This window comes from Scleropages formosus, chromosome 18 (genome assembly GCF_900964775.1).
Source record: "Scleropages formosus chromosome 18, fSclFor1.1, whole genome shotgun sequence".
Classification (NCBI taxonomy): Eukaryota; Metazoa; Chordata; class Actinopteri; order Osteoglossiformes; family Osteoglossidae; genus Scleropages; species Scleropages formosus.
Genome location: NC_041823.1, coordinates 2,801,258 through 2,823,757, shown reverse-complemented (window position 1 = coordinate 2,823,757; position 22,500 = coordinate 2,801,258). Strand labels below are relative to the sequence as shown.

The 22,500-nt window shown below is 50.5% G+C and overlaps 1 protein-coding gene across 7 annotated transcripts in view; it reads left to right on the top strand.

The window, feature by feature from the left end:
- LOC108940583 (plectin-like) overlaps positions 1 to 22,500 on the top strand; it is a 138,852-nt gene that overhangs the window by 74,740 nt on the left and 41,612 nt on the right. For 5 of the 7 annotated variants that reach the window (XM_018762829.1, XM_029246024.1, XM_018762832.1 and 2 more), the window contains one exon: positions 16,947 to 17,008. In XM_018762829.1, coding sequence (XP_018618345.1) covers positions 16,947 to 17,008 — 62 coding nt within the window. Of the gene's footprint in view, positions 1 to 12,341; positions 12,707 to 16,946; positions 17,009 to 22,500 lie in introns of those variants that run through there. The other 2 variants (XM_018762831.2, XM_018762830.2) reach the window with 1 other exon arrangement.

Below are 22,500 nucleotides of genomic sequence, written 5' to 3'. Positions count from 1 at the left end.
GCCTTCCCCCATTTTCACTTTTGATTTATTACTTAAAGGAACCGCCTGACAAATCACATTTTTCTCTGGACTGAATTATACTGCACGTTTTAATTTCTTTCCTTAAATAGTAAGGTTATCGGGTCGAATCCCACCTCCGGCTGCAGTACCCTTGAGCAAGGTACTTACCCCTGAATTGCCCCTGTAAAATTACTCAGCTCTATAAATGTGTAACTACTTGTTTGTATCTTAACATTGTAAGTTGCTTTGGAAAAAAGTGTGAAATGAATGTAAATTTCAAGCTTTGCTCCGGTAAGGCACTTGGAGCGGATCGTCGTTTGCGTTTATAGCCAGATATTTGTTTTTTTATTGCCTTCCTACAAATAACGCGCTGCTTGTTTTTGCGGTTTTGCAAAATCACCTTTTGCATGTTTTCCTGTATCTGGAGTTCAGACCTTTGATGGATGTGTCCGGAATGTGGGATATTAATGTGAGCGATCCTATGAGATGACTGAGTCCGTCTCTCTGGCTGCTGTAGTATGATGAACGAAGGTGTGAACGCGGGATGTTGTGACCTTGACGGTTTGCAGACTTCCGCACCCCCCCCCCCCCCCCCAGTGCACCACGGTAAAGGTTACCCTGCCATGTCCTTCCGTGCCGGGAACGGCCGACCTTTTTGTCAAAGTGAGTCGCCATAACGTGCTTGGCTCCGTCCCCGACTCCGTTTGCAGGGCGTCCTCCCCCCTTCCTGCAGCTGTCCCTGCCCCCCTCCCCCCCGTCAGACAAGTTCACCTTGTTCGCCGTTCCTGCATCGAGGATTAGGTGCCTTAACCGTGGGCGGTGTGTCGCGCTCGCCGGCTTCCCTGCACCTGTCGGATGTATGTCTGCCCCCCTCTTCCCTTCCCTCCACCCACTTCGGTACCATGGTGGCCCGGTCCAAGGTGTGCTCCTGGTGGCGATCGGTCGTTTGGAGAACCGCCTCGCGTGTCACCCTGGGCTCCTCCCACCACACTAGGCGTTTGCGGGATGTGAACCCGAGTAGCGTTTGGGGATTCCCGGTGCGACGTCGGGTCTGGGCCGTCGTTAAACATTCCTGCCTCACAGACGGTGCCCTGCGTAAGGCCTTGGTTTCACTGCCATCTTACTATGTTACGCAGCATTCGGACTGTCAAAACTGCTGCCTTGCACTCTAGGGTCTTGAGTTCGAATCCCAGTCCTGCTATAGCACCCATGGTCAAAGTACTTACCTTTGACAGCTATGGTAAAGATGACCCAGCTGTATAAACGTCACACTGTGAGTCAGCTTGGAGAAAAGGTTGAGGTAAATAACAGTAATGATAGTAATTTTGAGTGTAAATGAGGCTGCAGGAAGGTGGCCGTCATGTTCATTGTTATTCCTAGAAAAACTTTTTTTTAAATTGTTTTTATCGCAGCGTAAAATCCGGAGTACACAGCAACTGGATTACAACATCTACGAGTAAAAACAGAGGTCGGGGGCACCTGCTGTTGTACCCTGGAGCTGGACCCTACTCTGCTCTAGGGCAGCAGTTCCTAACCTTGTCGAGGACTGAGCCCTTTGATGAAATAATGGAATAAAACACTGCATTTGTTTAATCGAAAGTTCCCACTAAATTAGATCTCATATAATTATCGTAATAACTGTATAGTGACTGAACTATAAAATTAATTTATGAAATATATATTAAAATAAGGGGGTGCGGTGGCGCAGTGGGTTGAACCACAGTCCTGCTCTCCGGTGGGTCTGGGGTTCGAGTCCCGCTTGGGGTGCCTTGCGACGGAGTGGCGTCCCGTCCTGGGTGTATCCCCTCCGGCCTTGCGCCCTGTGTTACCGGGTAGGCTCCGGTTCCCCGTGACCCCGTGTGGGACAAGCGGTTCTGAAAATGTGTGTGTGTGTGTGTGTATATTAAAATAATACTATTGTGGGTTTTGTTTATTAAGACAGTCTAGTTGCCCTGTGTGCTGCCAGACAGTGTAGCTGTAGCTGCAGACTGTCACAGACGCCTTGGGCAGCGATAGCATGCCCCCCCCCCCGGACCGATCAAACAGGTCATATGACTTCTGGGAAACTGCAGGGAGTCGTGGAAATGGACCACGGTGGAGGCCTGATCAAGAGGGAAACTTTTCTCATGTGGTTTCTGTTATGTAAATTGCTGGGCATTTGTGTGTGTGTGCGTGTGTGTGCGCGTGCTTGTATTCTCCTGTTTTCAGTTTTTTAGTGCATTTAATAATGGTCAAATTAGTATTCTTTATTATGGCTCTTTCTTTAATTGATGCCTTTGTGCAAGGTCACCCACGTTGTTAGGGTTAGAACCAAGCAGCAGTGTCGTCAAAAACCTCCGAGCTCCTCCACCTCTGGCAGCTCGGTGGTCCTACTGAAAGGGTCCAAAGTCAAAAGTCGATGTCTTGGCCCAGTGTGGTGGAACGAGCTCCCTGTGTCCCTCAGAGCTGCTGAATCCCTCCCGGCCTTTAAGAAGGGTCTCGATCCAATCTTTTTAAAGGCCGTTTCTCTTCCGATCTCCTGATAGGTTCATAAGCAAGTCCAGCACCATCTGCTATGAATATCTATGCGTTTGCCGTTTGAATGTCACTTCTATTGGAGCTACTGGAGGGAGGCGAACCAGCAACACGGTGGCGTTCATAATGTTGTGTGTGTGTTTAAAGCTCTTTGTCTGTTGACAGTTAGACGACCAGTGCAGCTGCATCATGAACCATCTTGTATCAGACCGTTTCCTTGGTGACCAGCAGGTTCTAAGGTCCTGCTGTGAGCAGAGACTTTGATGTGTACAGTTATGATACAGATAATCTACATGGTGATAAAGAGTTTCTAACATTGAGAGCTCTCACCCCCCCCCCATCTCACAGCACCTCAGTCAGTTTTCGTAGCTTTAACCATTTACCTGCCGACATCAGAATATCTGAGAGTGTTATGGGTGGTTTCTGCACCGGCTGTGTGTGTGTGTGCGTCCACTCCAGGTGAGACACGCTCTGTGGTTGGAGGTGTCATTAAATTACTCTGGGCTTTGTCGACTTCTCTGACAAACTTCCAGAAAAACGTGCAGTAAAGTACCAGTGTGAAAACGTAGTAACAAAGTCTGCAAAGCACATAGAACACATTTGCTGATATTTTTTTTATTATTGTTGTTGTTAGATCTTCTGTTGTTACCGACCATAATAAAAAACAGGCGACCGATCGCCATGGGCCTCATTATCACTATTTTTATTATTATTGTTATGTGACGTAGGATTAGTTGGTGTCCTTTTATTTTCGGATGACAGCTCTAACCGTTACTCCCCCTGCTGGGAGACCTAGCTCATGACTCTACGTATCTGGTTGTGTTCTTCACCGCCCCCCCACCCTTTTTTTCCTCTAAATATCATTTTGACATTTGAACGTTTTGAGTTTCAGCCAGAAGACTTTGACAGCCAGTGAGTGAAATATGACGAGATAATTTGCTGCCATCAGCCAACTGTCGCCTGGTTGCACAATCTGGCGCCGCTGGGTGCAGTTATAATAAATGAACTGGGCTTTAACGTAACAAGGTAAAAAAGCAAAGACGGAAATTAATTTTAATTTGTAGCACGTCTGCCGAACGATTGAACTATAAGGTAACATGCAGCATGTTTTCTTATTGATGATGTATGACTACAGTGTTTAACCGCAGCGAAACCAGTTCACACTCCTTACTGGGTGTCAGTGTAAGTGGAAGTGAAAATTGGAGAATCTCATGGGTGTATTAGCTAGGAATCGTATCGGTCACTTTTTTGCGTTTCATTAATCCGTTGATGGATTATTTTTGGGGCCCTTCATTTTTATTTCATTCATATGTTAAAGTTGTCACAAAGTATCATGCACATCCGTTTCTCTGGGTAAAGAGTGTAAATAAATATAAATAATGCTTTTTAAAGATCATTTATAAATAAAATTTCTAAATTATAAGGTTTTCTGAATGGCACGGTGGGTTTGGCTGCTGCCCACTGTGTGGTGGGGCTGGGGTTCGAGTCCTGCTTGGGGTGCCCTGCAATGGACTGGTGTCCCGTCCAGGGTGTTTCCCCTCAGCCCTATGCCCTGTGTTTCCGGGATAGGCTCTGGCTTACCACGACCCCACTTGGGACGAGTTGATGTTGGTTAGTTGGTTTTCTGAATGACAGACTGCACTTTGGGGCCACAGTGGACACACGAACCTTCCCCCCCGCCCCTTTACATTAGACTGTATGCAAATGAAATTGAAATGATCCCGATCAAAGTCTGTGGGTTGGACCGTGTTAGGAGACCGTGGCGGCAGCTTGAGCAGCGGTTGGTTACACGACCAGCAGAAATATTAGTGAAATCCGAAGACTGGAAGGTGCTTTGGCTTGAGGGGTCGCCATAGCAACAACATGTTAATGAATTCTCTCGACTTCACCACTGCTTGATGGATTCGAGTGCGAGGAAACTCCGAATCCGCCCCCAAACGTGACTTTCTCGTTTTCTCTACAAACATGACAGCAGGTGTAACGAGGCGAAGGGACGGAGTGTGGTAAAACCAGCATGTGCAGTGGGCGGGGCTTCAACGCCACGGCTTTTCCGAGCAGATATTCAGTCTGCAGTCTTGTTGTACAACCAAGATGAATGAGGGCAGCGGGGCAGCACTGGGTACACTCTCTCAAGGGTAAAAACAAAGTAATTATGCAGTCATAATTAAGCTAGTGCTCTTATCCATGACTGATTAATAACAGTTGTTAATAGTGGGGCAGCTGGTAGCATCCAGTTTGTTGTTTGTTCGAATCCCACCCTTGCGCAAGGTGCCTACCTTAAAGTGCTCCAGTAAAATTACCCTGCTCTATAAATGGTGAATAATTGTAAGTAGATTATCATGTGAGTCATTTTTTAGAAAATCGTCATGTAAATGTAAAGACAGAAAAACAACTTTGTTTTCCCATTTTTCTGGAAACTTTCTTCAGATGTTATTCTAAGAGTTGGTTTATCCATGGATGCCGCAGGTAAAAGCGGTAAAAATGTTTCATATTTGTGTTTATGACCATATTCATTTCAGTTTAATATGAATAGATAACACAAAAGCTGCTTTGGAGGGTGTGCAGTGATGATGAGCCAAGGACACACAGAAGTATGTGTGTGTGTGTGTGTGTGTGTGTGTGTGTGTGTGTGTGTGTGTGTGTGTGTGTGTGTGCGTGCGCGCGCGCAATACACGTCGAGAGCCGGGCCACTTCGCTTTGTGTACAGCTCAGTCATTCATCGAGGGAAATGTTCCGTAGCCGCTCATGACACACAAATCGAGGTACAGCGAGGTACGGCCTTGAGGTGTGCGAGCGTCAGTGTGATGCGCAGTGGAAAAGTAGCTCCTCTCTCACCGGAGCTGCGAGACAAAGAGAGCCGGGTCCTGCTCTTTGAACGAACGCACACACTCACACAGTGACACTCGCTTCGGGGTGGGGCCTTTGGGGCATGAAAGTGAATTCCACGCCTACGAGTGTAAACACCTGGCAGAAAGAGAGGATGTCTCTGCACGCGGAGTGTGTTTGCGAAGAGGTGTGTGTCACACCGCGGGTCCCCGGAATGGCGGCCCCCCCCGGAGCCCCAGGTTCCTCGGCCCTCTTCACTCAGGGGACGCGGTACGAGTGGCGCCAGTTCCTCGGTGCGGAGAGATACGCGGAACGGATCCAGTCTCTCTACAGGAAGATGTGCTGCGCAGGTGAGGCGAATCGAGGCTGTGGGGGGGCGGAGCTTAGCGTGGGGGGGGGGGGGGTGGGTGTTGTAGGTGGGTTGACCAGTTACAATAACCGGTCTCTAACCATCCAGAGCAACATATTTGTAGCTATTAGTAGTCAGTCGTCCTTAATTCATTTCAAGTTGTTCTGTATTTTCAAATGTTTAAATGGGTAAATCACTGTACTCTCACTCTCTTATTCATATTGGACAGAATAATCTTTTCGGAATCACGGTATCGTGTGTCGTCACTCTCATGTGTGGAATGTTTCATGTTGTGTCTGGAAAGGTTGCGCTACACCGATGGAGCTGAGATGATGCTACTGAGCTACGCAGCCAGTTTTAGTGGGACTGTTTGACCCCCCATGTGACCCCTGTGTGTCACTGTGTGTAGAGAGCAGTGCTGAAGTGTAACCGTCAGTGACTTGTGTGTTTTCACTGTTATGGCCAGAAATTGTCCTCAAGAAATGAAAAATGTAAGTAATGCAGCATTAAGTGGGCGGCACGGCACTACAGTGAGTAGTGCTGCTGCATCACAGCTCCTGGCTGGTGCGAAAGGACATGGGTTCGATCCCCGCTCAGTCTGTGTGGAGTTCGCATGTTCTCCCTGTGTCTGTGTGGGTTTCTTCTGGGTGCTCTGGTTTCCTCCCACACTCCAAAGACATGCTGTTGAGGTTCCCCCTAGTGTGTGAGTGACAGAGAGAGTGTGTGTGTGTGTTCCACTGATGTATGGATGAGTGACCCAGTGTAAGTAGTGTATCTAGCAGTGTAAGTCACTGCGGTGAATAAGGTGTGTGGGCTGATAACACTACATAGAGTTCATTAGAAGTCGCTTTGGAGAAAAGAATCTGCTAGATAAATAAATGTAAGTGGAGTAAGTGAAGTGTATTTGCAGGTGCGGTAAATAGCTGTTTAGTAGTGAAAGGTGGTAAAATCTTCAACGCTTCCAAATAAGTCTCATAAATTTTGACTACAAATGTTGACATGTATAGGAACAGGATGGAAAAGAGAGAGAATCAGTTCTCGGAAAGGAGGGGCTAGCAGTCTTTGTTTGAGCGCCACCTAGCGGTCCAGCTCTGTGTGTGCAACGCTGAGATTTTGAGCGGGAAAAATTTGGGGAAAGGGGTTTGCTTTGATTTCAGATGTTTGGTCACAGTTCTGCTCAGTTTCTCTGCATTGTTGTCACATTACAACATACAGAGAACATTCAGTGTTGTGACAGTGAACAGTTTTCATTGGCATAAGACAGATGCAGGTGTTGAGAAATGATTTTTTTTTTTTTGGCTGCACTTGGAATTTTTGGACAAGTTGAAAAGACATCGGGTCGTGATTCAGACACGTCAGCGCTGACGGAAAAAGGAGACGAATGGGTCGCGTTTGTTCTTGGGCAAAGGGTATCCCACCCAAACCGTCTCCTAAAAATACCCTCGTGAGCAATGCTGCTGTGACCACTGTGTGTTTGGGTGTGGTTGCCATGGAAACCTTTGACCGTGGGTTGTTTGAATGAAAAGTGGAAACTGATGCCATTCGGCATCATCCCGTCACATGGCTTCACTTCTTCTTCCGGTGTCTATGATGAGATACCAGCAAAGACGTGACGCTTTTGGCGCTGATCTCCACGCACCCATCGCTTTGGTCCAACCTGCCAGCAGGGGGCGATCTTGTACCTGTTCCAAGTCCTCATCTGGGCTTCGGTTCCAGACCTGTCCGAGTCGCGCTAATGTGGGATTGGCCTCGCTGAGCGTTTTTAAACCCAGCTGTATAAACTCCTCGACCATGAAGTTGAACCTGGAGCCGAAGGAGACTTGACCATTCGCACCGAGGTCCACCGCTCATAGTCGCGGGTCCATCTCCATGGCGACGGGCCGTGTGAAAACGCGACAGGAAGTATAGACCGAATTCTTGCAGGGTCACGGGGGGATGTGGCTATTCGACGGGAGTGCGGAACGCAGCCGCCGGGGTGTCAGCGGAGCCTCTGGAGAGCGGCACGCAGTGACCGTATTGTGACACACACACACACACACACACACACACACACACACACACACACACACACACACACGCGCATATAGATCATTCACAGAGCTCATTTCCGATCAAGGACTGTGGAAGGGCAGGCCGGCGCAGAGCCTCCCGCACACCCACCCACACACACACACACACACACATACACACCCTCCTTCACCCTCCTCCATGCATCTAGGTGTGTGCCGAACATTTTCTGGTTTTATTAACATTCCGTTCCCCGGCGGGGGGGCACCACACGCTCTCACACGCATACCCCCTCTCCCCCTCTCCTCTCTGCGGGAGGACAGCCCTGCTCAGGAATGCGTTCCTCCCGTTGCTCTGTTAGCGGAGAAATCTGGGCGATCCTGGGCTTCGGCCTTCACCGCTACCACGTGAGCTCGCACCCTCGGTCACGGGGTTGGATCGCAGCCCGTTATCTCGACCGAAGGATCAGGGGCTGTTAGGGCACGGGGCAAAGGCTTGTTGTGTCAGAGCAGCGTCCTTCTGCCCCGCCTGCCCCCCCCTTGCCCGTACAGGGTTGCTCAAGGTGCGGCTCCGTGGACTCTTACCTGGGAGTCCATTGTTGCCATGGAAACGCACTGGGTTACCTGATCGGAGAAGTGCCAACGCTTTGTTTTGTGCCTGCTGGCCCTTCCGTGTGCGGGGGAGTGAGGGATGCTCAGTGAGAGACTAGGTGATGGGGGATTCATTATGGGTGGGGGGGGCCTCAGGATTTTGGAATTCCCCAGGAATCTATGAGAAAGATGGCCGAAGGGGCAAACCCCGAATTTCCCATGTGTCTCTCTGACCCTGCAGTCATCCAGCCCCCCCCCAGGGAAGTGCAGTCCTTGAGTCAGCAACGGAAATGAACCCAAAAAGGAGCACGGTTCGCAGCGGACAGTTAGACCGTGTGGCCCAGGCCGTACAGAACTATTGACCGACGTCTCTATTAATCCCCTCCCCCTGGCGCTGGTACGACTCTCCGACTCTTTGGCTTCTCCAGAGACCATGTTTGCCATACGACAGTGACGTGTCCGAACACGGTCCGAGTTTCGAGGCACAGTTAAGGACACTAATAGTTAGCGAACGCTACCAGGACCCAGGGGGTGTGGTTCCCGAGGATCCCCGTTTGAGAAGTAGGAATTTCTCTAAGTCTTCACCCCAAACTGCTCTGCTGAAAAGATCCAGCTGCGTAGAAGTTCTAACAGTTCTAAATCACCTCAGCAAACATGCGATGCATCGTTTCCATGGTTACACAACCTGGACATAGAGGCGTGGCCTTTCACTTTTTACAGGTTTTTTTTTGCATTTGCGCAGAAGCTGTCAGACGTGCTATTTTAACACCAGTTTAGAGCTGGAAGGTGTGGTCTAGTTAAACACCCGACATCCACATGGGAGATGTGCAGGGGCGTCGCCGTGGAAACCAGATAGAGACGGGCCAGTGCTCCCGTTGCCTTGTTTACGGGCCCTGTGAGGTGTTCGCTAAGAATCTGGCCACACCCTTGAACTAGGGGTCAGCGCCGTGGGGTCAGATTAGCGTTATCGCCTGGTGTGCGTCGCGCCTCGCGCCTCGCAGCCCTGTCCAGCCGAGCTTTGATCAGCACAGCGCCGTGCCAAACACGCAAACACGTGCAGAAGTCCATGTAGTCATGTGTCCCGTGCAACAGGTGAGGGACCTTTGAAGCAAGACTTTCTGGACGAGGTGTCGTGGTGAGCCGCGAGGGTGGAGTTAACACGGCATTAGGGCATGGGTTCGAATCCCACCTCCTGCTGTAGGACCCGTGATCGAGGTACTTAGTCTGAACCAGTATGGTTAAAAACTGTCATCCTTGTGAGTCCAAATGCTCCGGCCCCTCCTGGACATAAAGGGTGCTGTTGGCAACCCGGCAGCCTTCCGGAGGGTTCCGGGATTGCAGATCTGGACCAGTGTGGACAGCAGGTGGATAGCGCTTAGAGCTCCTGATTCTGGTTGTAGGTTCGGATTCCATGTCACGCTGTGGTAGCCTGGAGGAAGGTTTTTACCCTGAATTAATGTAGTAAAAATTGCCCAGCTGTATGAATGGGTAAATCAGTGTAAATGTCCTTGTGTTAAGAGGAGTACATATGATGTGTGGAAGCTGTTAGTGTCTTTCATACCTCTGGGCTTCATAACAAGAGCAGAGAATTATTATTGACTTAATGGAAAAAGAAAAAATAAATATTTGCTTGACAGTTTCCATGGGAGGGGGACGTGATGGAATGTTTTAATTGCCCCCATGTTACGCGAAAAATTCCAGCCCTTAAAATGAAGGCAAAATAATTTTTTAAAGACATAACCATGCGCTCATGTTACGGCTGTTGGTCGTGTGCTGTGATCATTTCCAACAACATGCTGCAGTTTATTCGTCATGCTTCATTCTACTGGATTATTAACTTTTTTATTCAACGTACGAAGATCACATCGCAGCCTTAAGTGTTTCCCATGATTCCCGGGGAGGGGGGGGGTTCTCCCACCATCTCTTGTTGCATACGGTAGGTTGTGAGCTCCGGTGCTGTGTTGGGGGGTCCGCTGAGCTGCCACCCGCTCCTCCCTCATTCTTCCACATGCCTGGGCAGTGTGTGGCTCTGCAGTTGTTACCTGGGGTGTGTCTCACAGGTAAATAAACCCCCCTGCCCCCACCTGCCGCCGCCAGTCGCTGACAGCACCCCTTGCTGCTTCAAGCCCAGACAGGAAGTCGCCTCGGGGTACGTTTCCACAAGTTCTGCTCTTGCCCCGATCCGAGCTGCGAGTTCGAGGAGCGCGGGATCTTCCTTTGTGGCTTGACACCTGGGGGTCGCTTCACCTCGAACCCCGTGTCCCCGAGAGCCTCGGGTTCAGATCGGAGCAGACCTTAACATTTTTTTTTTTTTGTTCTCGAAGATGGAAAGTTCTAGAATGACTCAGGCTGAAGAGACATTCAGACATTTACATTTCTTCATTTCTGAGACACTTTTCTGGAAAGTGATGTACATCTCAGACTAAACAAAAGCGCATCATCAATAGACAAAGAGATTTAGGCACACAAGATTATGAACTCTGACACCACCATGTTGCTGGTTCACATCCCTCCTGTAGCTCTGATAGAAGTGACATTGAAATAGCAAATGCATAAATAATCATATCAGATGGTGTTGATGGGACTGATTCAGCAGCTCTGAGGGGCACAGGGAGCTCATTCTACCACATCTGAGTCCAAACTGAGACGCTACACACTTGATTTTGGACCCTTATGAGCGGGACCATCAGGTGGCCAGTGCTGGTGGAGCTCAGCGCTCTCACTGGGATGCAAAGTGTGATCAGATCCTGGAAACCTGGGATGTGACTAGAAGCTCAAACCTCTGTCTCCAGGATTTGAGCTCTCGGCTCTGCGACCTTCAGTTGGCGTTCAGCTGCTCCACATGGGTAGAAACTGGAATTCCAATATTTTTTAATGTAATTTTTGTTGTCTGCTGAAGTGCAGTTTCCCCAGAGCAACACCCACCCCCCTCCACACACACACAGCCCCTGAACCTGGTCGTAAGAACAGTAGGGGGCGCAGCTGTTAAGTGTAGAGGAGTTGGCTCTCTGCTCTTGGATACATCACACAATTGGGGTAGCAGGTGACTCCCACCTCCTGCTGTAGTGCCCTTGATCAAGGTACTTACCTTGAATTACTATAGTAAAAGTGACCCTGCAGTGTACAATCACACTGTAAGTCACTTTGGAGAAAAGTGTTCAATATAAAGGTTTTTTTCTATATAGCAATTATACGTAAGAATAACTGTCACTGTCTGCACAGGTGCTTGTGTTTAGCAACAAATATTCAGAGCTTTCTCCACGTCTGTCCTTTGATTTTTCCCGGGATGCCGTGTTGGAACCCTTATTGTGGCCTCGCGTCGCTCATGGGGGCTCTTTCTCTACATGCCGCACACGCAAGCAGCGGCTCTTTCCATGACTGAGGGTTTCCTGTGTTGCTCTGTGTGTGTGAGCCATCGCACTGCTTATTATTAGTATTATTATTTAGTAGTAGTATTAATAATAATATGTTTGTACATTGAGCTTCTTACTCATTTATATAGCTGGGTAATTTTTACTGTTTCAAGTCAGGGTGCATACAGTAATCGAGTACTTCAGCACGTGGTGGGATTCGAACCCAGGTTCTAACTTGTACACTAGCAGCTGCACCTGTATTTGGAGTCACTTTTACCCGACAGTGTGTTGCCTGTGTTTAATAAACAGAGTCATGTGTGTGTTTGGCCCGCTGTCTGTAGACACTGCATTGTGTGTGTGTGTGTGTGTGTGTGTGTGTGTGTGTGTGTGTGTGTGTGTGTGTGTGTGTGTGTGTGTGTGTGTCAGGGGGGTGGGGGAACTGCCCCTTGCCCCCTGTGCGCTGGGAACCCGGGTTAGAACTCGTCGGCCTCCCTGGAATGCGGCTAATGATTAAGCCGGGGCGGCGCCGCGTTTCCGGTGCCCACGCGCCCCGGTACATCACCTGGGCGCAACTCTCCGTCAGCCAGACCCATCCCTTTGTTACTCACTGACCACACCCAGAGATCCGAGCGCCTCGGGGGCGGAGCCGAGGCGGAGAGCAGGCCCCGCCCCCCTCCCCCAGCCAGAGGGAAGAGAGCGCGAACCGCAACGGGTCCAGACCGCAGGCGGCCGGCAGGCAGGAGGGAGAAGAGGAAACAGGCGGCACAGACAGCAGCAGTTCGCCGGGGAAGGAGGCACAGGGCGGCGCGCACACGCACGGGCTCGCACACGCACACAGACACACACTCGCACCCCAGGGACCCCTGCCACCCGAAGCAGCGGAAGCGCGAGTGGAAGCAAGAGAGCGAAGGTCTCCTTCTCACGACACCTCGTTTGTATAAAGGCGAGGAGCAGCATGTCTCAGGGGCAGCGGTACCGGAACTTCTCCGACAGCATGGAGAGGGATCGCTTCCTGTCCGACGACGGCTTCTACCAGGGGATGCTCAAGGCCACGGATGGGAGGAAAGGTACTGGGGCGGACACACGCTCACACTCTCACACATGCGCAGAGAGGCTTCACGCCCTTCCTCTCAGTAGTGGCCAGGACTGTCGGCGGAAGCTCTCTGCGCGGGATGCGAACCCATGTCCTCCTGGCTCTCATTCAGCATTGCTCTGATGGGTTTCAAATCCGACAAGTGTGTCTTCATCAGGTTTATGAGACCTGGAGGTCAGTTGGCACCTGGAGACGGAGTGACATATTCGACTTGGAGGCACCTTCTGTCCTCTTGATTGCTGTTCTCATGTTGACAGTTTCTTTTTTTTTTTACTGCCTTGTAAATATTTATACGCTTTTTCCAAATTAGGAGGCCATTCTGTCCATTTATGACAGGAAAACGAAAACATATTCTCATCCATATTCCTGCACCGCACTGGATGGAGTTCTGATTCGCGTGTGGGAGGGGAGAACACCTTTGCGTGTTCCTGCTTGATGGGCTTTTTGATTGGCTGCTTTCCGTTCAATCATCCCAGCTGGCCAATCAGAATCAAGGGGGGGGCGGTACTCGATAGAACACACTGTGTTAAGGAAATTTCTCGAGAAACTGCGGTATGTAGCAAGTAGTAACTAATTCTTATAAACTTGGGACCTGTTGAGTAACAGTGCATGCACACACACGCTTACCTTCACCGTTTTACACACACATTAGGTGCCCTGACTCATGTAATTTTGTATGTTCTTTCAGCTTGTGGAGCAGCATAGTGGTTAAGGGTACGAGCTTACGAACTGAAGGATGTTGGTTTGAGTCCCGATGCCATTCCTGCCGCAGTACACTTGAGCAAGGTCCTTACCATTAGCCGATACAGTAAATATTACCCTGCTGTACGAAAGGCCAAAGGCTCAGACACTGTCAGTTGCTTTGGAGGATCTTCTCACTGTTGACAGATGGTGAGATTTCCTGTTACATAATCGGTAGGTGGGTGCTGAGCCACACCTTGTGTCCGATGGTACCGTGTTTCTACACCAGTGGCCTCATGCTCCTCCTTGTCCATTGATCTTAATTGCAAAGCATCCTGATCCTGGGCCCCATGTTCTTACCCTGATTTACCTCTTTACTGTATACAGCAAGGTAATTTTTACTGTGTCACTTCACGTTAAGCGCTTTGAGTTCTGCAGGAAGAGGTGGGACTCAACCTCAGGTCCTAAAAGGTGGTAGCTTGACTTTGTGGTCACTTTCTGAAGATCTCTGAGGAAAGCGGTTGGTCAAGTTGCAGCAGTTTGAGTTAGTGTCACTTCCTGATGACCACATGTGCGGAGTGCTTCCAGAAAGTTCTCGTCTCCATTCCAGCGGCATCCTTGGTGCGGAAAGGGGCGTGTCAGTTGTCGCTGGGCCTGGGTCCGTCCGCCTGGCTGCTGCTCGCCCCCCTCGTCTTTGTCCTCCAACTTTTACAACCATCCAGTCTTCTCGTGACGTGTCCACGGTACGATGACCTCAGTCTCATCGGTGTCCCTCCAATGGACGTCACGAGAAGGTCGGATGGACACTTCCTTCACAGCCCATCCCCCTCCAGTTACAGGGGTTAACCGGTCGTTGGTTTGGAGAAGCATGTGTGTATCAGGATGCGTGATACCGTGCACCTCACTGTCGCCGCCGCCTCCCTCGCTCCGTTTTCTCTTGTGGAAAGGGGTATGATTACCATGGAACCGCCGACGGGTGGAATTCCTCAGCCCATTGTTGGCTCATGTAGGTGCGGAGGCTCCCGGGTTTTGTCGAGCGCTCGAGCACTTGGCCGACCTGCCCCATCCGCCCCATCCACCCCGCCCGACGTCCTTTTGGGGCCCGGACCAGGTGCGGCAGACCCTTTGTTCCGCGATCGTTTGCGGACGACGTTCCTCTGGGAAACCGGACCTGGCCCTGCGCTCCCTGGTCCGCGCCCTCGGGGATCGCCGCGGCACCTTGGTTCCGTGACAGATGAGACCATCAATCACCCACCCCAGAAATTCGCAGCCCGCAGCAGCTTTGGGCAGTGACTCACTGCCTGTCTGAGTGCTTTAGGTTGGTGGTTGGGTGTGTCAGGATTCCTCATACCGGCTTTTCCTCCCCTCGGTAGCAATGCAGCAGATTTTTATTACTGCTCCGGTTCTGCAGAGCCGCCATGTTGGTGTCCGAAGTGTGATACCTCCGCAGGCACGCTCCAGACCCTAGCAGTAATGTTTTGACACGTAGGTGGTTGTTCCGGTGCACTCTTGACAGGAGGCTCGTTCTCATCTCAAAATGCCGTGTTTTTATTGCATCTTTTTTATTGGACCTCTTCTTCCCAGTAGGTGGCGCAGTGGCTGAACGTGACCATTCATATAAAGCTTCCTAGTTTAAAATGTCCCGAGTGGCCCTGCTGCCATAGTTCAGCTCTTTTTCCAGTTAGATAAGCAGTTGTAAGTCCCTGAAGTGTGACAGCTGTGTAAGTTTCCATGGTTATGACGATAGGATAAGTAAACTGTAAAAATATCAACTTGATTAGATGCAGAGGTTCGAACCCGCTGCGCTGATACCACGAGGGACTCTCGCTTCTGGGTGGTGTTTGGGGAACACACTACGTGCGGGTGAGTCACTTGCCAGCTGACAGCAAGGGAAGTGAGAGGGGGCGGCGGCCGCCGTGTGGGACACGCCCACTCCACGCTTTCACTGACCTCCGCACTCCACCCGTGGCGCATAGAGCAACCTGCAGTGTTTGGGTTTTAATCACACTGGCGCTGACAGATGGGCAGCGCAAACAACGGCCTCCCGGTGACTCTAGCGAAGGGGGCGGCGTTTCCTCGCAATGAGCCGTTGACGGACATCCGTCTGCGACCGCGAGGGACGCGTGACGTTGGCTGTCCGCGACCCTCGACAACTCGGATTTCTGTTCACTGTGTTTAAACTGCAGCAGTTACACACCTGGTTTGGAGACGGTCGATCCATGTGTGGTGTGTGTGTGTGAGACTTCTTTACACCGATTACAGTAAACCTCGTCTGAGCACCGTCAGCATTAGCTGACACCTCTGTCCAAAGCCACTTACAATTATTTGCCTATTTATACAGCTGTGCAATTTTACTGGAGTAATTTAAGGTAATGGGGGTGCGGTGGCGCAGTGGGTTGGGCCGCAGTCCTGCTGTCCGGTGGGTCTGGGGTTCGAGTCCCACTTGGGGTACCTTGCGACGGACTGGCGTCCCGTCGTGGGTGTGTCCCCTCCCCCTCCGGCCTTACGCCCTGTGTTGCCGGGTAGGCTCCGGTTCCCCGTGACCCCGTATGGGACAAGCGGTTCTGAAAATGTGTGTGTGTGTGTGTGTGTGTGTGTGTGTAATTTAAGGTAAATACCTTGTTCCAGTAGAGGGGGACACGGTGGCGCAGCAGGTTTGGCCAGGTTGTGCTCTCTGGTGGGTCTGGGATTCGAGTCCTGCTTGGGGTGCCTTATGACGGACTGGCATCCCGTCCTGGGTGCGTCCCCTCCCCCTCCGGCCTTGCGCCCTGTGTTGCCGGGTTAGGCTCCGGTTCGCCGTGACTCTGCTTGGGACAAGTGGTTTCAGACTGTGTGTGTGAGACCTTGTTCAAGTGTGCTGTAGCTGGAGGGGGGGTAGGATTGTGGACATGCAGCCTGTGGATCCAAAGGCAGCAGCTCTAACCATGACACTCCCAGCACATTTGCTGGTAGCAGCTTGTCTGCAGCAGCCTGAGCACAAGCAGGTGTGTTCGGTGCCCTGGGGGCTCTTGATTTCCCACAATCCTCCCCACCCCCCACCGCTCTCCTGTGTCTCCTCCGCTTGTCACTGTACACGCATGAATACCACAAACCGGGTAGCGGTGGGCAGGGCCAGCCCACCCTTTCCTTACCAGTGATGAGGGGGCGTGGCACAAAGTGGGTGTGTCCACTGACGGTGATGCATTGCGAGGGCGCAGTCTGGCATTACGGAATGTACAAAGGTGTGCAAAGGTGTGGCCGTGCTCCTCACGTCTGAATCCCGTACCGCCGTCGCTGGTCACCTCCAAACGAGAGGGTAGCGTCGCCCCGGGGGCTCTGGACAGCCAGCGAAAGAGCAGCTCCGCCGCAAACGGTTCTGTGTTTATGGTTCCGAGGCGTCGGCAGCATCTGTTTGGTCGTGCGCTGCCTGTGACTCGGTGCTCGCCGACGTCTTCGCCATTTACTCACGTCTTTCCGAAGAATCCAGCCGAACCCTGTTTTTCGTGACGTCCACCAAGCCGCCCTTTGACCGCTTTCCCTTCTGTCTCCCGCAGATGAGCGCGACCGGGTGCAGAAGAAGACCTTCACGAAATGGGTCAACAAGCACCTGATGAAGGTAGGTTGGCTGTGCCCCCCCCCCCCCCCCCCCCACCTGGCTGGGCCACCTGGGCACCCGGGCTGTCTGCATGCAAGAGTGTGTCACGCGTGTCCCACCCAAAGAAGCATGTGGCCACCAATAGGAGAGTTGTTTTAATAATAGGACACTCCCTATTAGACAAGCTGATTCCATCCGGTGCGTTATGGGTTCACTTTTTTTATAAAATAATAAAAAAAAAAATTATCTGGATGAGTTATCTGGAACCAGATGAGACCTGTACAGGAACAGCTGTCTGGCTTCTTTGAAATACGAGCTAATTAACTATCAGCAATTAATTTACCTTTACATACATCAATATGATGGTTTTCTCCAAAGGGATCTATAACAGAGTAAACACAAGTGCATCAACGACGGACAAAGAGCTTTAGACACAGACACTGGATTGTGGACAAGCTTGTGTGTATCTGACACCACCATGTTGCTGGTTCGCATCCCTCCAGTAGCTGCAGTGACATTCAAATAGCAAATACGTAGATAATCATAGCAGAGGGGGTTGAACTTGTTTATGGAGCTGTGGGGAGATCAGGAGGGAAGTGGCTGTAAAGGAGATTGGTTTGAGACCCGTCTTGAATGGCAGGGATTCAGCAGCTCTGGGGGACACAGGGAGCTTATTTCACCATGCTGGGGAGAGAACCGAGAACCTACTGACTTTGGACTTTGGATCCTTGTGGGACCACCGAGCACCCAGAGGTGGAGGAGCACAGCACTCTTGGGCTGTAGGCAGTGATTAGATCCTGGATAATGACACGAGACACCGGCCAAGATTCATATTTATCTGCTGCGGATTGTTATTATTTAAGACACTAGTTTATAATATATCATTTTTTGTTGAATAAAGTCCATTAAGTGAATACTGCGCTTCACTTTAAGGTGACGGTGCCCACATTGTCCCAACACATTCGTTGTAGGTTTCGCTGTGGAGTTCAGACACAAGTCTTTCGTTACAGTTATACATTTACATTTATTCTTTGAGCTCCAGTAACGCACACATCTACCAACCCCCCCGAACTCCCCCAGGGGCCGTCATTTCTCCCCTCATTTCACCGTCCTCTTCGATAAACACGGTCCACCGTTGCATCACTCTCCTCACGGAAATGGGTTAACCCAAAACTTTCATTGTATTGCGGCATGATTATGTTGCCGTGGCAACCGCGGCAGTTCTCAAAGTAGCGCTTTCTGGGAGACCAAAACTCGACGCGCTCTGACTAAGCCTTACTCTCATTCCGTAGGACAAAGAAGGTGTTTTTTTTACCATGAATCACGGGAGTAACCAGCATGCAAAATGGCGTGACGAGAGTAGGGAAATACACGGGTTGGGGCCAGTTTACGAAAAGGTGTGTGTGTTGTTCTGAACTTTGCTGCCATGTGTTTCCACAATGGTGTCTGAGGCCAGAAATGAGCGCCGCTGGGGGTCTTTGCCAAGTTCCCTTTGCCCCACGGAGGGCAAATCTAGTCTCCTCTCACCAGGTGGAGAAAGGATGTAGGACCTTTGGCAGTCCGTAGAATTCGTACCCGTGTCCCCGATACGGCCGCTCAGGGAATGCGCCGCACCGGAAACACGAATACGGCCTTGTGACCCTGCACGTCTGAGCTCCGGGTGGCGCTCTCGAGCTCTGTCCTCGCTGGATGCGCTCCGAGTGTGCGAACGCAACCCGAATTCCCCAGACGCACCACACACTCGTCCTCCCTTCAGGTGAAACGTGACTCGTGTCCACTCACTGTAATTTTACATTAAATTATTTATTTAATATAAAATGTTCAGTCGCTTGTGTTAAAGACACAGTTTTATGTTTCATCAGCAGAATTTCTCTTTTGGGCAATCAGTGGCGTCAGGGAACTTCAGTAGCATCATAGAAACACAGATTTACAGATGATTTCTGTCTGTTTCTGTGTCACGTGTTGGTTTTGTTGACGGTGGTATCCATGGCGACGGGACATCTTAACACCAAACCTCAGGACCCTCTATTTGAGGCATGAAATCGAGAGTCCAGGGTGGGTGTCCTGCCACTAACGTGGTAAATATAGCCCAGCTATTTCAGGCCCGGTTGCTCCTGATGCTGCTGAGCATTTCCGTGTGGTGGGAGGATGACGGGAGACGAGGGGCCCGGGTTCGAGAGCGCGCTGGGGTGAGCGGCGCTCTGATGTGTTCTGCTTGTTTTCTTTATGATTTATTCATCCAGAGCTGCTCACTGTTTTAAACGTCACCCACTTTATCCTCTCAATATTCAAGGGATTCATTTATATTAAGTGTTTCTAAAGAGTGTTTTCCTTTTGAGATTTGAACCCACAACCTTTCGGCAAGGTCCTTAACCAGCTTATTTCCCCATGATCACTTCCCCTACTGAGATCCCCTTCTGGTCACCCCCAGCCTCCCCACCTTGAGTCCAATATATCACCGCTACGTGAAAGCAGATTATAAATAACCCCCCTGGGAACTGCTTTGGGTGGTAAAAATAACTCGATGGCGTCACCTTTGGTTTGTTGTGTCCCATCGCAGTAACCTGTGAGTTCGACTCCTTCCTCGCTGGGTTTTCACAAAGAGCCTCGATCTGTTGGAGTGGGGAGAAAAAGTGCAGTACAAAAAGCTGTTGTCCTCCCAGGGGATGTGTGTGTGTGTGTGTGTTAGAGACAGTGAGTCATTGGCATCTGGGCTCTGTCTCTCCCCCGGTGGCAGATTGTGTTCCGGGCCCAAGTCCAGGGACCCAGCGCACAGTAGCACATCTGGAAAGCAGATGGTCGAGCTCTGGGTCCTGGAGCTGGCAGTTGGAGGAGGAGCCAACAGAGAGGGGTGGGGTCTGGTGATAGGGGTGGAGGCAGGGAGGGGCGGAGCTTCAAACTGTCTAGCTCTTTCCAGACGCTTGTTAGACGGATCAGACAAAATAACCATCTGGCAAAGGCAGGTATGTCTTGCTCAGCGGATGATGAGCCCGGGTGCAACTCCCATCTCTCCCGCTCTGAGGTTCATCGCGACATCAAGAAAAGCGGCTCCAGGGAGGAAGTTGTCGACTGGCCGCAAAAGCGTGCCGTACCAACAGCAAAAGCTGCGTTTCCTGTGCGCCGTGCCACAGGGTTGGGCGCAGGCTGGTTGCCGAGGGCGACTGACTCATTTCCGGACGAGTGACACGAATGCCGGCGTTATATGAGGGAGGATGGGGGTGCGGTGGGGGGGGTGTCCACGAACAGCACCGGAGCGGGTGGGTTTCACCCGAACCCAGGCCCTGCTGGAGATCTTACAGCTGATAAGACCTGTGATACAAAGATGCTATTGACTGACACTCTGCTGGTGGCATTTTCATAGGCAGGAATTTTCTGTACTTTTCCACCAGAGCAGTTTGAATTTTTTAATGAGTTTGACTTCAATTATAAAGAGAAGAAATTTCATGTTCATAATACTTTCCAGCTGTAAGACATCTGAAATGACTCACGAGAAAGGATTTCAGTGATGATCGAAACAGTAGCCTACAGTGAGCGTCAGGCCAGGAAGGGTGGCCCAAATCCTCACACGCTGCCCTAGAGGTGAGGTAATGGCGCCCTCTACAGGCCACAGCTGACTTTACCCTAAAATCAAATTTTTTACAGTTATATTTACACCGCTCCCAGTGAAGAACAGTGCATCAGCAACAGATGAAGAGCATTAGACACAGACACAGGATTATGGACACAGCTTGTGTGTCTGACACCACCATGTTGCTGGTTCGCATCCCTCCAGTAGCTCCTACAGACGAGACATTCAAATCGCAAACACATAGATAATCATAGCAGATGGTGATGAGGAGAGACGTTGCTCTCAGAGAGATGGGTTCGAGACCCTTCTTGGATGTGGGAGGGATTCAGCAGCTCCGAGGGACACAGGGAGCTCATTCCACCACGTTCTCTTTGGAGGCACAGCGTAAGAAATGTTGTGTATTGTGCAGCAGTGAAATGAGCTGTTTGACCACCCGCCCACTGGAGCCTCGCCTGAAGCCACTATGTCACACACGTCTGACTGCACACACTCGCTTTACATGCTTCCGTTCTCTAACACTGCTGCTCGTGTGAGTCGCTGCGCTACATTGCAAACAGCAATATTAGTGGTTCGAAGCCCAGAGGGGGTAATTTTGCCTGTTTTACTATACTGGCACAGGTGCGAAAGGCTTTGAAAGTGATCTGACGTGAGTGTGTGTGAGTGACGGCGGAGTCGGGATCGCCGCCCGGACTCGGCTTTGAAGAGTCTCTGCCATCATTCATCTCCCTTCTCATTCTCACCGGTGTCTGTTTCTCTCTGCCCCCGTCTTTGTCCGGTGTCATCATTAACCCCCGTCGCCACCTGCCCCGCCCGCTGCAGCACTGGCGAGCACAGGTAGGTGACGTTCCGGGGAGGCCTCGAGACCCATGTCGTCGTGTGCACGCCGACCCCCTGCACTGTCGACTGCTGTGTGGAAGCCCCACCCACCCCCACACAGCCCCACCCACCGTGTCCCTGAGGTCTCTGGGAGCGCCATCGAATTTTTTAATAATATTAACTTTGTTCTTCATACGGCTTTTAGTGTTTCACTGGATCATGTGGGTGTTATGAAGACCTCAGGGAGTGATGGAGTTTTCTACTCTGTCTATCCATCCATCCATCCATCCATCCTATTCCATTTTATTCCATTCGTACACCCCATGGCGTGATCCCATGCTTTGCCCCTCCCTTTGTGGTCACACATGAAGTCACGACCATGACGAACGTTCCTGTTCACACTTTCCCTGGTGTTGTGGTGTGTTGTGATGCTCCTGGATGTGACCATGTCTGCACTGATGAAACACAAAAGAACATCTCAGTGTGTTAATGTGTTCCGTGTGTGTGTGTGTGTGTGTGGCTGTCTGATGATCTAAGGAGAGAGATCAAGGTTTGTCTCAATGTCAGGGAACATGAAACAGGTCAGACACACTTACATGGTAGAGGTTGTTTTTATTATTATTATTATTACTGTAATAATGTGTTGCAGTAATAATGGAAAGAAACGATGGGAGAACACACGCAAGTGGGCCGTGTGTGTTTGTCAGGCAGTGATATATATTTAGTATAAAGATCATGCGACCGCTTATAACGTCATAATTACTGAGCTGAAAGCAAACATAAATCATAATATAAATTATGAATGTCAGTAATAACACAAAATGGGTTGTGGGAACCCAGAGATGGCAAGAGAAAAGTGGAAATGATTGGCGCACAAGCGAAATCAGCAGGAGTCATTAAGAGTAATTTAGATTATTGCTGTAATTGTGGTTCTTTGTCCATGTGGAAATATGTGTGTGCGTGCGTGTGTTTGTTTACGTTTCTGTGGCTGTGGAAGTGTGCCTACAGGTGTGTGTATTCCGGTAGCTCTTCAGCACCACTTTCTGAACCTCTTTTTCTGTAACGTGTGGCGCTCCAGGATGTGTCACATATGCGAATATGAAAGAAAAAAATGCCGCGCAAAAGAATT